A 12,761-nucleotide genomic window follows, 5' to 3' on the forward strand; every position below is an offset into this window, starting at 1 on the left:
TGTATAAAAGGGCAAAAATTAAATCTACATCTTATTCATTACATTCTTTTGAATGTATATCCCCAATGTAAGCCACCAAACATTTGTATCATCATACTTTTACACCATCTGCCTTACTGAAAAGGGGATGCTTGGTTGAAGTGGAGAATCCAAGATGATTCCACACCCCACCCCACCCCATCCCAACTTATGTTGAAAACCTGGACCCCTTTTTTTAAAATAAATTCTTGGGTTGAAAGACTCCACATTTTTTCAGGATCTGCCCCTCCATTGTTATTGATCATGATTGACTGAATTTCTCAGGTTGCCAGAATGTTTACCTTGAAAACGTAAAAGAAGTCATAATTGCTTGAAATGTTGTCTTAATACAAGTAAAGACAGTAAATACATACTAAAATCTATAAAAAAAGACAACTTCATTTCCATTCATTCAAGTTTCTGAGTCGCTGAGTCACTTCAAAGGTGTGGGTAGCAGAGTGTCAACTCATTTTAATAAAATCAAAGATTTTATAAATACTTTAAATAACAGCACATAAATTACCAATAAAAGTTTAAATCAATTAAAAATTGTTCCTATAAAGTAAAAATAAATGAACTCTAAAACTAGAGGAATTTGGTTTTATGATTCTACTAATGCAAACACTGATCATTTAAAGTGATAATATTAGGTATAAAACTACAAATGTCATAATTATAGTAGGAATGTGACGAAACTCATCATACAAAGAATAAAGAAGCACACATTTCTTTTTGACAATACCATATAGAATGATAGACTACATGGTAATTTGTGTTTTTTATTTTCTTTTGAGAATTAAGTGTAACACTGGGTTTTATAATGAGTATACTAGATGTTGGTTTTTCCATCACCACTTCTAATCTGAATGACTGATGTAAAATAAGACAAGGCAAAATTTGGTATCCTGTGGCTTTGTCAAAATTTGACCTTGAAGCCTTGACCTTTGACAATGACCTTAAACAATAGTTATACATTTCTAGTGTCAAGCTTGATTAAGGATGTTCAAAAGGGTGTAATGAATGGGTGGACAGTAGTATTACTGAATTATATATCCCTTCAAAACTTTGTAAATTTAAGGAATGAAAAAGTGGCATTGACATTTGAAATAAAAAAAACCTGGCAAGAATGAAGTTTACTTTTTTGGCCTAACTGTACATATATTATACGTGTGTTAAGTTGGTCTACTCATGCTAATGAAGATATCCTAAACAAGTAGTTGGTCTACTCATGCTAATAAAGATATCCTAAACAAGTATTATACACTATGTACTAGTACTATAACATAATGTCTTCTTTTCAACAGAATTTGTCTTTAATTCAATTCAATTTATTACAATAATATTCAACTCATTGTGATTCATTAATTTGATTCTTCATTGTGCAGGAAAATAATTGTTAAAAAAAATCCAGTTGCATAATTCACATGCCCATCCTATAAAAATTTCAATATCATAGTAATTGAATTTTTTTTTACAGTACAACCATCTGATAGTAAAACTTTTGAGTCCCCTTCCTTGTTCAATATATTGATAACTGATAGAGTGTTTGTATCTAAAGCACAGCAGTTATCCTATGAGGCTTCTATGAGGTAAAATGAATTCAACATAAATAACAAGACAAACGACAACAGAAAAAAATATCAGAAATACGAGACAATGACAAAACAAAAATTATTTCTCATTTTGGTTACGACACACTGTGTCATTAGAGGTGACAATATGGACAACACATTTTTCTTCATGAAAAAACAAATATTGAACAAAGAGACCCTTTCTATGAATTTTCAACTTCAAATACTAAATCAGAGTGAAAAAAAGAGCATCAAAAGTTATTTCTTTCTTCCTAAGAAAACTCCACTATGAAACCTGTCTTTACCAATCTCTAGACTATCTTCAAACCTATCTACCTTCTAAATTTCATCCTCCAGATATTTTTTTTATATACAATGTGTAAACCAACTATCTCCCTTCGCAAACCAATTCATCAGTCTCAGATGATTTGGTTTAGACAAGTCTCACTAAAATAAGAGTGCAATTGCTTTTCCATTCCAGGTTCACAAAACTTGAGAAATTAATTTCTTGGTTCACAAGTCATTCTGAGTGAAAACAAAATGAGAAAAGGGGATATTCTTGTCACTTTTTTTAGTGCCCCTAAAATTGATACGGAACTATTTTACATTGTACAAAGCCAGAGAAAAATTATAAAGGAGGAGAATACTAAGGCATGGACAAAATTGATGAGAGAGGGCCTGAGAATCAAAGAATTGTTTTTAATTGGCCTTTAAAAAGTTTCTTAAGTTTGATGATGCCTAGTCCAGGAGCTATCATTGCACAAGTGATGAAAATTTCTGTGATAATGGTCTTTTGTCGGGGTGTTGTGCATCAATTATTTGACTTCCGTGTCAAGACGGATCTTCCAGGCTCCCTGTGCATAAATCAGACATGCCTGCATTTACAAGAAGCATTTGGTGTTCAGCCAAACATGTGTTTTAGAACAGGTATTGCAAAAGGGATTTGATGATGTTAGTGAGAGCTTCGTGGTAGATATTTCATTTAATACTCAAAAATCTTAAAAATTAAAGTCTGAAAAAATGTACATGTATGTACAGTTTTTAAACATGTAATGTGCTGCCAGTTGACTTCATGCCATTAACTGTCTTTAGAACTAAATTAGCATCCATCCCATGTATAAAGATGTACAAGCATTCAATAATATCAATGCCTTCAATCCATTCCATGCAAAGAAAGATAACATACTAATATAACTTGAAGCAAGAAAAACAATGAAGAAAAAAAACTAATCGAACCAACACCAATGGAATGATAACTCTTAATTTTTTCAAGTTCTTTGCAAAAATATTGCAAATATAAACATGCTTTTTCTTAGCATCTATACTTCAGTTAAAACCACAAAATCAAACCATGAAGCTCTCTCTCTCAGCCTTTTAAATAGCACTCCAGCTAAGAATCATGCAAAATGTGATTCATGGGTAAAAAGCCTACATATTTTTATTTTTGACATTTTGTTTGAAATGTCATAGTAAACAGAAATAAACATGTGGTTGTTATATAACCCATGCTCTTAGGAGATAAAATTATATAGAATGCACTCATTGCACTGTAGATTTCAAAATTAAGGGAGATAACTCTGTAAATGGCGCTCAAATACAATAGAATCTACTGTATTTTCAATGTCGATTATCTCCTAAGAGCAGGCAGATTTGAATGAATAAATAAACATTTCATAGTATAGACCCATAAAACAACTTAATTACAAAAATTTAAATATGTAGCCTTTTATGGGGTGTATCACATTTTTCAGATTTTGCATGATTCTTACAAAGACAGCTACTTAAACATACACTGTTACCTTTTCCTTCAACTCTGCTTTTCTCTAAATAAACAACATTACAAACAAAACAATAAAATTGTATAAAAAAAATTAAAAAAACACAGGAAGTAAATAAAGTATTAGTTTCTTAAACATTTATTTTATTTGCAGGTTACCACGGTCTTATTATAGTTGTTTCTATGGATCAATATATAACAACAATAGTATTTAAAAAGTGAAATGGAATTAACTAAATGAATACAAATGAAATCAACAGCATTTAAAAATAACTCTTTAGAATCAACATGATATAAAAAGAGTTCATTCAGAAATTATTGCACAATTTACAATTTGGCAACGTGATGTGACTATTTTTTTGTTGGTTACTTTTACAAAGAAAACTATGAAATTAAAGAAAAGATTGTGTTTAAAGTTTGGTCTGAAGGCTTTCTTACAAAAATGTTATCAAAATTACAAAAATTTCTGGATGTACAGTATGAATCTGATCAACTACCATATAGTAGGGTTTGTAGAAGAAACACTATTTCCTGGTCTGGATTGTAATTGTAAGAAACGTGACTTAAGAAATAGATCATTGGAACTCCATTTTATCATTGTTTTACCACAGGCTTGCCAATTATGTTACATTATTTTATTCTGAGCCATAGATAGGGGTTAATAATTGACATAAAAAGTCAATCCTAGGAAAGACAATGATAAAATGGAGTTATTATGTTTATTTCAATTCTGATAGGGCCATTTTTTTCATGTTTTTTTTAAGACCCAGCATATAGTATATGTTGCACAAAATGGCAATCGAAATGGAGTAAATTTCAGTTGTGAGTTCAATAATAAAATAATAATAATAAAAAATTTATCCATGACATCAGAAATAAGACTGTTGTATATCTATGACATAGGATATATATTAATCGAAGTTTTATCACGGTTAAAAACTTTGAAGCATATCATGTTAGAATTCAGTTTCAGCTGTTTTTACCATAGGTAAATTAACGGTTTTACACGATGGCTTAAGGAGGCAGACCTAGGGAAGGGGACATAACTCTTGAAATCAGTGATATGTGTATCATATTAAATTTCACCAAAGCCTATCAAGCTTTCATTTCAAACAGAATGAAATCAGTCCAAGTTACTTTGATGCTTACATGAGGTTGATGTAAAATGCTGAAAAAAAAACGTTCCAATGACTTGAAAGAGTTGTGTCTCTTACCCTAGGTCTACCTCCTTTAATATATTACAAATGTACTTATTGCTGTAGAAATATTCTACTATATGGTAATTACTGAAACCTGCAAAGAAGAAATATGACAAACCTTTATTCTATTTGTGACACACTTTTTCTAGAATACAAATTAAATTTTCATGACTAAGTAAAGAAATGTTTTTTTTCATACTTACAAAGAGTTTTTACAGAAAAAATAGAGCAATTTTCTATCAAAATTCATTTAGAAAAAAAATTATTACCATCAAATTAAGTTTTTCTAAACAAAATACACGAAATGGCTGCATGCTATAAAATTTTATTGAAAAAGTATTGTTATATATGCATGCATACTTAAAAAATACAGGAATATTTAATATTAAATATAATGATAACAGACAAAGTCTAAAGCCAGATTCAAAGAGTGCATCTACCATTTGACAGGAGTTTGGAACAATTAATGAAAGTAGCAAACGTTAATAATGGTACTGCTACAGAAAAATGGAAAAGTTTTTGAGTGACAGATGCTGCAGTCATCTTCCACTAACACTGACACATGTGAAAAAAATCTGGTTCAACACCATGAATTATTACAAATTGGAAGTTTGATTTGTTTTCTATTACCATACAGTATTTTTTTTCTGTCAAGGGGTGATTGTGGATTAGACAATATATATACAAGATAAAGCATAAATATTGATTTGACTATATGGTTTATAAATAGTAAATAAAACATACAGAATAACATTCATTACCTTTTGTCTTTCAGGAATAAGTTTCTTCTTCCATCTTTCTTTCATTTTTTCTCTTTTTTCATCAAATAATCTCATTTCTGTTTCATCCATCTTAAAAAACAATGAATATGAAGTTTTCCTCTTTACAATACTGTACATTTAACAATTACAGAGCTGCTGCTAAAGAAATGCTGTTACTTATTATCTGGTGATCCTAAATTTTGCAGTTTCATTTACTTATATTTTCATGATGAAAGAAATGCTATTTTTATACATAGTCAATTATTTGTTTTCATCATGAAATAACAAATATTATTTTGTAGTGGAAAAAACCTGCTAAAATTGATATACAGAAATTAACCAGAAAATCTGAACTAAATAAAGGATTATTTATCTCCCACCTAATAACTTATCTACTAAACAAGAGGTTCCCAGGAGCCTAAATCGCTCACTTGGTTGAATTTTGCCTTTCAAAGGAAACAAATTTCACAAGAAGTTTTCCTACAATTTTGACTCAAAAATACTTTGGCAGGACTTATCACAAGGACCATTTCAGCAATTGAAAGTTTCTTTCTATCTATCATAGATTTCAAGATATTGGCTGAAAACTGTAAAAAAAAAAACAAACATTTTTCCCTTTCAAGGGCAATAATTTTTTCAAGGAGTTATCTGACATCTTTTATCCCTGAAGACTTTTGTAGGCCTTATAATACAGATCATTTCAAGCACTGAAATAATTTGCCTAAACATAACAGTTTTGGAGATATACACGAAAAAATACTGCTTGACCCCTATGTTCTATTTTTAATAATGGCGGCCATGTTTTTCAATGGATCAAAAATCCCCACTACACTTCTTTGCAGGTTATCCCAAGAAACATCCATACCAAGTTTGGTTCCAATTGGTCAAGTAGTGTCAGAGGAGAAGAGTTTGGAAAATTTTTAACAATGACGACAGAGAACGACGGACACCAAGTGATAGCAACTGCTCAAATGGCCTCTGGCCAAGTGAGCTAAAAATAGCATATGGGGACTGACATAGATTCTCCTTCAGTAATGGCAAGTTTAAATTATTCCTGTGCTTGAGAATCTCAGTTTGAGATGGTAAAATTTAGGTTTTCAAGCTTTGGTGAGCATATTGAAGACTAACTTTATCACAGAAAGTGAATAAAATAGTTTAAATCAAGAATCGGCTGAAGGAGAATCAAAATAAAAAAAATTAAAACTTGGTAACTGTAAAATGGTGGGAAAACTTTCACAGTAATTTAATCACATCAGAGTGCATAGTCATTTTTAATCACTTGCTAAGAATGAGAGAAATTAAAGTTTCAGTAGACATATAATATCTTTAAATTGACACCACTCTTGTCTTTGTTGATGAGTCTTATTTTCTAGCATCAGACTAATTAAGCAACTATTACATCTTGAATATGACACTTTAGTAATGTACTACAAATAAACATTTTCTTTTATTTCTAATTTTAAACACATTAATACTAGCATTGTTTATTTTACATATTTTAAGGCTGATGCATTTTGGAAAATAACTATCCCACATGTAGAAATTCAAGAACTTAGTTTTGAATTCATTAAAAACACTTTCAGTGAAGTGTTCAAATGAAGCAGTACATGAAACCTATACAGAATAAGAATTATTTTCAAACAAAATGTAGAATTAATTTTACATTCATTTAAAGGGGTTTTCCAGATTAAAAGATAACCTGATCAATTACATTGAAAGGGAATTCCAATATGTTAATTTCACACTTAAAAACAACTATTATGAAAGAACCCATGCATTGATGATGCATATTCAGTCATGAAAACAACAATCAATATGTTAGCTCTCAAATTCAAATCAATTAAAAATGTTGACTGTTAAAATAAATAAATAAATAAATAAATATATGACATGATATGGTCAAGATGATGATCAAACTTTACTGCTCCATAATGATAATTATGCAAATGAGAGGGTGGAGCTAGCTTACACCTGACACACCTACTTTACCTGCATTGACTGTGGGAAATGGATCAATTAATAAATCAGATTATAATTAGTTTTCAACACATTAAAGACACAATACTTGTCAGGTATACTAGATATTTATAGACCATTTAAAGGTACATAGATTAAATTATTCTGACAGATAAATATCTATGAATTAAAATTTTTAATTTGTAAATAAAGACACATAAATTCCGACAAATACCTTCTATTGTTTGCGAAACATGGTTCATATATTTGAGGAGCCCATTCATAAGATATCCCAAATCAAAAGTTAAGAATGAGCTGTTGAAATAAATGCACATGTCGGGTGTTGTGTTGTGTCTCTCCTAATTAATGTATTTAATTTGACAGGTCTTTTTCAGTTACAGTCAGTATAGATGATAAGATAAGAGATAATGTCTTATGATAACTTGGTTCGTGTGAACATTGCACTTCAAATTAATCTTTGAACTTTTCTATAGTGCTGTCTGAACTCCATAACCAAGTTTTATTAATAGGAGAGGCTTGTTAACAATAGGGTTGAACTAAAGCAAATAAATAATGTTCAAATAAGTGAATAAAACTGATTTGTGTTGATGTGCATTGACGAAACCATAACAATTTGTACTTTATGCTAAGGAAACTTAATAGTAGACTGTTCTAAAGTAAAGTTCAGCCTGAAAACCAGGCAGAAGCTTATTATCAGCGATTCATGCACTTCTTGTTCCCCAAAAAAATATCTGATTGGAAATCTTTCTATTATTCTCAGAGAAACTGTATGTGACAATAAGAGTGCAGGAAAAGGACATGAAAATTTTTCACCAGAATTTTTAACACTTCAACCAGTCAAAAATGTTTCATGATATATAGCAGATCCAAGGAAATGAAAGCAGAAGGAGAGGTTTTTAGGACATAACAAATATAATTGAACAGTTTTATTGATTATTTTAAGATATGATGAATCACCCCATGCCTGATTTTTTGACAAACCAATACTTAATTGCTTTAAATTAATGATGCCTAGCTAACAATCTGTGTGAGGTAAATAAAAATCAATGAAATGTACAAAAAGATGACAGTTTATAACATTTTAATAGAGGTTCATTTCAGACAATTTCTTCATTGATAAATATAAATAAAAATGTGAAATTATCTTGAACATTTTTTCCTTTTAATATAAATGATTAAAAATTCTTCTATTAAGAATTGGACAGAATAAGTTTTTAAACTTTGGTATAGTTATTACTATTTTTAAGAAGACATAAACAAATCTACATAAATGTGAATATGAGGAATACCCCTGATTCAAGTGGACATTAAAGTTATGTTAAATCATTATGTTTAATAACTGCACACTGCAGCAACCTCACATTGATGCTCTTAAGTCATACACATCTACATAAAATGGTATAAATTTCAAAAATTTCTAACAAGTGGTTTAGGAAGAGAAGCACTTACAATGTTTTCACTTCTGAGTACTAGTAGATATTTTCCCCTTTCAGGCATTGGACAATGTTCATATTGACAATCCTTTATACAAAGTTTCATTAAAATCCAATGAGTGGTTTAAGAGAAGTTGTGCTTACAAGTTTTAAACATGTTAAAACCCTTAAGTTTAATTACCTCCCTTTGTAGCCATAGGGCAATACATATCGTCCCTTATGCACAGCCTTAACTTCCTATAAAACTTCATAAAAATCAAAAGAGTACTTAAAAAGAGTTGCACATATAAGATATGTGGGCAGACAAACAGACAGACTAGAGGATTCCTATTTACATGTACAGCCCCCCCCAAAAAAAAAAACAAAAAACAAAAACAAAAAAACTTTGTTTGTGGGGGTAATGATAAATCCCAATTACGCTGAGAGACATACAAAAATAAATCTACTACATTTTAAACCCAATAAACCAAGATACATGTTACTTCTCAAAACAAAAGGAAATCATACCCATTAATTCAATTACTTTTACAGTACTATAAAATTTAAATTTACATTCATATTTATGCAGAATAAATAACCAGGGTATAAACTGGATATCATTTAATCAGATTGAAGATATAAAATATTTGATAAAAAAAAAAATTGTTTCACTGAAATGAAAAAATTTAAATAATAATGATTGCTATATAGCTATTATTAACCAAACCTCATCAAATCTTGTTTTAGGTTTATCCATTTCTCTTTTGAGTTTTCTTGCTGTTCTCTCCTTTTCTTCCTCTTCCTGTATTGCAGCTTCTGCTTCCTCCTATAAAGGAAACATAAATCAAAATTCTATATTACACTGTAGTACAGTGAAAGCCGTCTAAACCAAACCCTGAATAATTCAAAAACCTGTCTAAACCAAACTATGAATAATTCAAAAACATGTCTAAACCAAACCCTGAATAATTCAAAAAACATGTCTAAACTAAACCCTGAATAATTCAAAAAACATGCCTAAATCAAACCCTGAATAATTCAAAAACCTGTCTAAACCAAACCCTGAATAATCCAAAAACCGGTCTTAATCAAACCCTGAGTAATCTGAAAAAAAATTCTAAACCAAACCCTGAATAATTCCAAAACCTGTATGAACCAAATAATGAATAATCCCAAATCCTGTCTAAAATAGACACTTTTAAAGTCTCAAGTTTTTGCATTATTTACTATGGACATATATTACTGCATATTTTGTTATTGTTTTCAGATGGTTCTAATAAGATGAGAGCAGAGTTCAAAATATTTAAAAATTGTCATATAATTTATTGGAGAACTTAATTATAAAAAAATTATTCTAATATGACGTGCTTCAAAGATCTTTAGACCATAACTTTGGTTAAATGGTGAAAAACATATGACCAATGTCATACACATATATGTATATCAGTCTTATTTCCAATGTATTCAACTTTACCAACATCACAGAATAAACATGCTCAAAAATTGTTCCCATTTTGTGCAAAACATAGGCTGCATCTTTCCATAAATAAGAAGAATACTTCAAGGAGACTCCATTTCATCATTGGTTAAAGACAGGCTGGCCATTTCTGTCATTCTTTTACTCGCACCGTTGGTTTGGGTAGAAAAAGGTGATATAAATAGCCAGCCTTTGAGAAAATTATGATAATATGGAGTCTTCATGAAATATTTCTTACAGAGGTAGACCTATGGTAAGGGACACAACTCTTGAAATCAGTGATATGTTTGTATCATATTAAATTTCACCAAAGCCTATCAAGCTTTCATTTGAAACAGAATCAAATCAGTCCAAGTTACTTTGATGCTTAAATGAGATTGATGTAAAATGATGAATACAAATATTCCAATGATTTGTAAGAGTCGAGTTCCTTACCTTAGGACTACCTCCTTAAATGAAAAATGCCTTAGTAGTCTCATCATTTTTTTTTCAAATGATTACTTGAGAATAAAACCATTTAAAAAAAAGATAGTGAAACAAGGCATTATTTGGTGTATACTAATTCTAACAACTGTTAACAAAATTTTTACACAGGACAAAAAAGCACCAAGAAATTGTACACCAGGTCAAAATAAATTTAGTAAAGTGTTAACAGATACTGTAAGGTACTTCAATTCGTGAATACCAATTTTCGTGATTTGGGAAGAAACACATGTTCGTGGATTCTTTAATTTGTGGTTTTGAAGTTTTCTGTATTGGGAACCAAATTTATTGGTTCGGCCTACCCACGAAAACCATGAAAATTGGTACCCCACAAAAAATAGAAAGAATAATCAAGGAAAGCAAGGTTATAGCAGTAATAAAAAAAAGTAATCCAGGGACAAATACCAAACATGGAAAACAGACATACACAACAAAGAACATAAAGCAACCAAAATCATACATACAAAGCAACAAAAGCAAATGAGAACTCAGACTTCACTAAAAACTGGGAGCATGGACCAGGTGCACCGGTAGGGCAAAAGTCCTCTACTTTTCTAGAAACTTTCACAGCAGTGACAAGACACTAAATGATCAAGGTAGGCCACATGCACGGTAATTTGGAAGAAACAAAAGGGAAGCAGAAATTGGTAAAATCAGAATAAAAATACAATGGTGAGATTGTTGTCTCTTTGACATATTCACCATATCCATTCTTGTTATAATGTTATAACAAATATAAAAATCATAATGATAAATCTGGTTTGAAAAAGCAGAAGTTGGCTAAATAATGAAACAAAATTATCCATATATGACATAACCTAATTTAACTGAGCAATTTGAGGAATGTGAGTACAACTAAGAACAATGAGTTATATATTTTTATAAATGCATGTCAAACCTTTGCTTTAGCCATTCTGCTTTTAAGTTTATCCCTCAGAGATCTCCCCCTGGGTGTTTTTGTTTCCTCTGGAGGAGCCTCTGGTTTGACCTCAGGCTCAGATGGAGCAGGTGGTTCGTCTTCTTTCTTTTCCTCCTCTTTCTTCTCTTCTTCATCTTTTTCCTCTTCTTTCGGCATCTCTTCAACTACATTTATAATAAGAAAAATATATTATGATTTGCTTCTTTTTACATATTTTTTTTCATAAACACAATCTATTAAAGAAATATCATGAAATATCATAGGTTATAGAACGTCTTTTTTTTCTCCTAATAACATTACATTGATACTATTTAGAATGACCTACTCTACCTTCAGATTCAATTTTCTTCTTCTTCAACTTCTTTACAGAGTCTTCTACCACTTCCTCTGTGGCCGGCTCCTCCTCTTCTGGTTCATCACGGAATGTAACAACAGTTTCTGTCTGAGCCTCATCAAGAGTATCGGGAGGCATGGGAATAGTGCCATCATCAGCAACTTCCATAGTCGCTTCTTCCTCTTCAAGTCTTTCAGCCTCCTCTACCTTCTCTCTGCTTTTCTTTTTAATAGTTTTCATCTCAGTGGCTAGATCATCTTTTGGAGATTTGACTTTTGAGAGCTGTAAAAATTTAGATATTTGTTCAAGAAACTTTTCTGTTCTAAGTGTTATTTAACAAAAATAAAGGTATTAAAATAAAAACTTTTTAATACACAAAACTGGTCTGTGATAAATTTTCTGATGATTAACTCAATTTGACAATAAAAAATAATAATAATTAGTTCACATGTTGAAGTTTTCAAGACTTTGCATATGGATCAAAATTACTCAGATTCACAAATTCAGTATTTTTGCTTACCTCTTTCAACTTTTTCCTGTGTTTAGTTTTCAAATCTTTGACAAGAGCATCAGCTTCCATGGCTTCCATCTGTAGTTGATACAATAAAGTACATTGATAAATGTGGATGATATTTCTTTTCTTTATGTAAATTGTAAAGCAGTATGTAAGCATTTTTTGTTAAAACTATTGATATCTGCATCTGATTTTTGTATTATAAGTTGACTAGTTGTAATGAGCTGGAAAAAATGTTTTAATTTCAAATACACAAAGGATTCAATATTTATGAGATGCAATAGGACATATTTACTTATATTTTACACAAGGCAAAAAA

General features: G+C 30.4%; 1 protein-coding gene across 6 annotated transcripts in view; it reads right to left on the reverse strand.

Annotated features, from left to right (window-relative positions):
• The window catches only part of LOC148628530 (coiled-coil and C2 domain-containing protein 2A-like), a 69,148-nt gene that overhangs the window by 52,567 nt on the left and 3,820 nt on the right, over positions 1-12,761 (reverse strand). For 2 of the 6 annotated variants that reach the window (XM_088589137.1, XM_088589106.1), the window contains exons 4-10: positions 12,449-12,517; positions 11,925-12,210; positions 11,574-11,758; positions 9,443-9,541; positions 5,327-5,416; positions 4,684-4,710; positions 3,389-3,412 (exon numbers count right to left, since the gene is read on the reverse strand). In XM_088589137.1, the coding sequence (XP_088445263.1) occupies positions 3,389-3,412; positions 4,684-4,710; positions 5,327-5,416; positions 9,443-9,541; positions 11,574-11,758; positions 11,925-12,210; positions 12,449-12,517 (780 nt within the window). The remainder of the gene's footprint in view (positions 1-3,388; positions 3,413-4,683; positions 4,711-5,326; positions 5,417-9,442; positions 9,542-11,573; positions 11,759-11,924; positions 12,211-12,448; positions 12,518-12,761) is intronic. The other 4 variants (XM_088589155.1, XM_088589126.1, XM_088589116.1 and 1 more) reach the window with 3 other exon arrangements.

The sequence above is a fragment of the Perna viridis genome, chromosome 1 (genome assembly GCF_037379345.1).
Source record: "Perna viridis isolate PV_CMFRI_1.1 ecotype Kerala chromosome 1, ASM3737934v1, whole genome shotgun sequence".
In the NCBI taxonomy this organism is placed as follows: domain Eukaryota; kingdom Metazoa; phylum Mollusca; class Bivalvia; order Mytilida; family Mytilidae; genus Perna; species Perna viridis.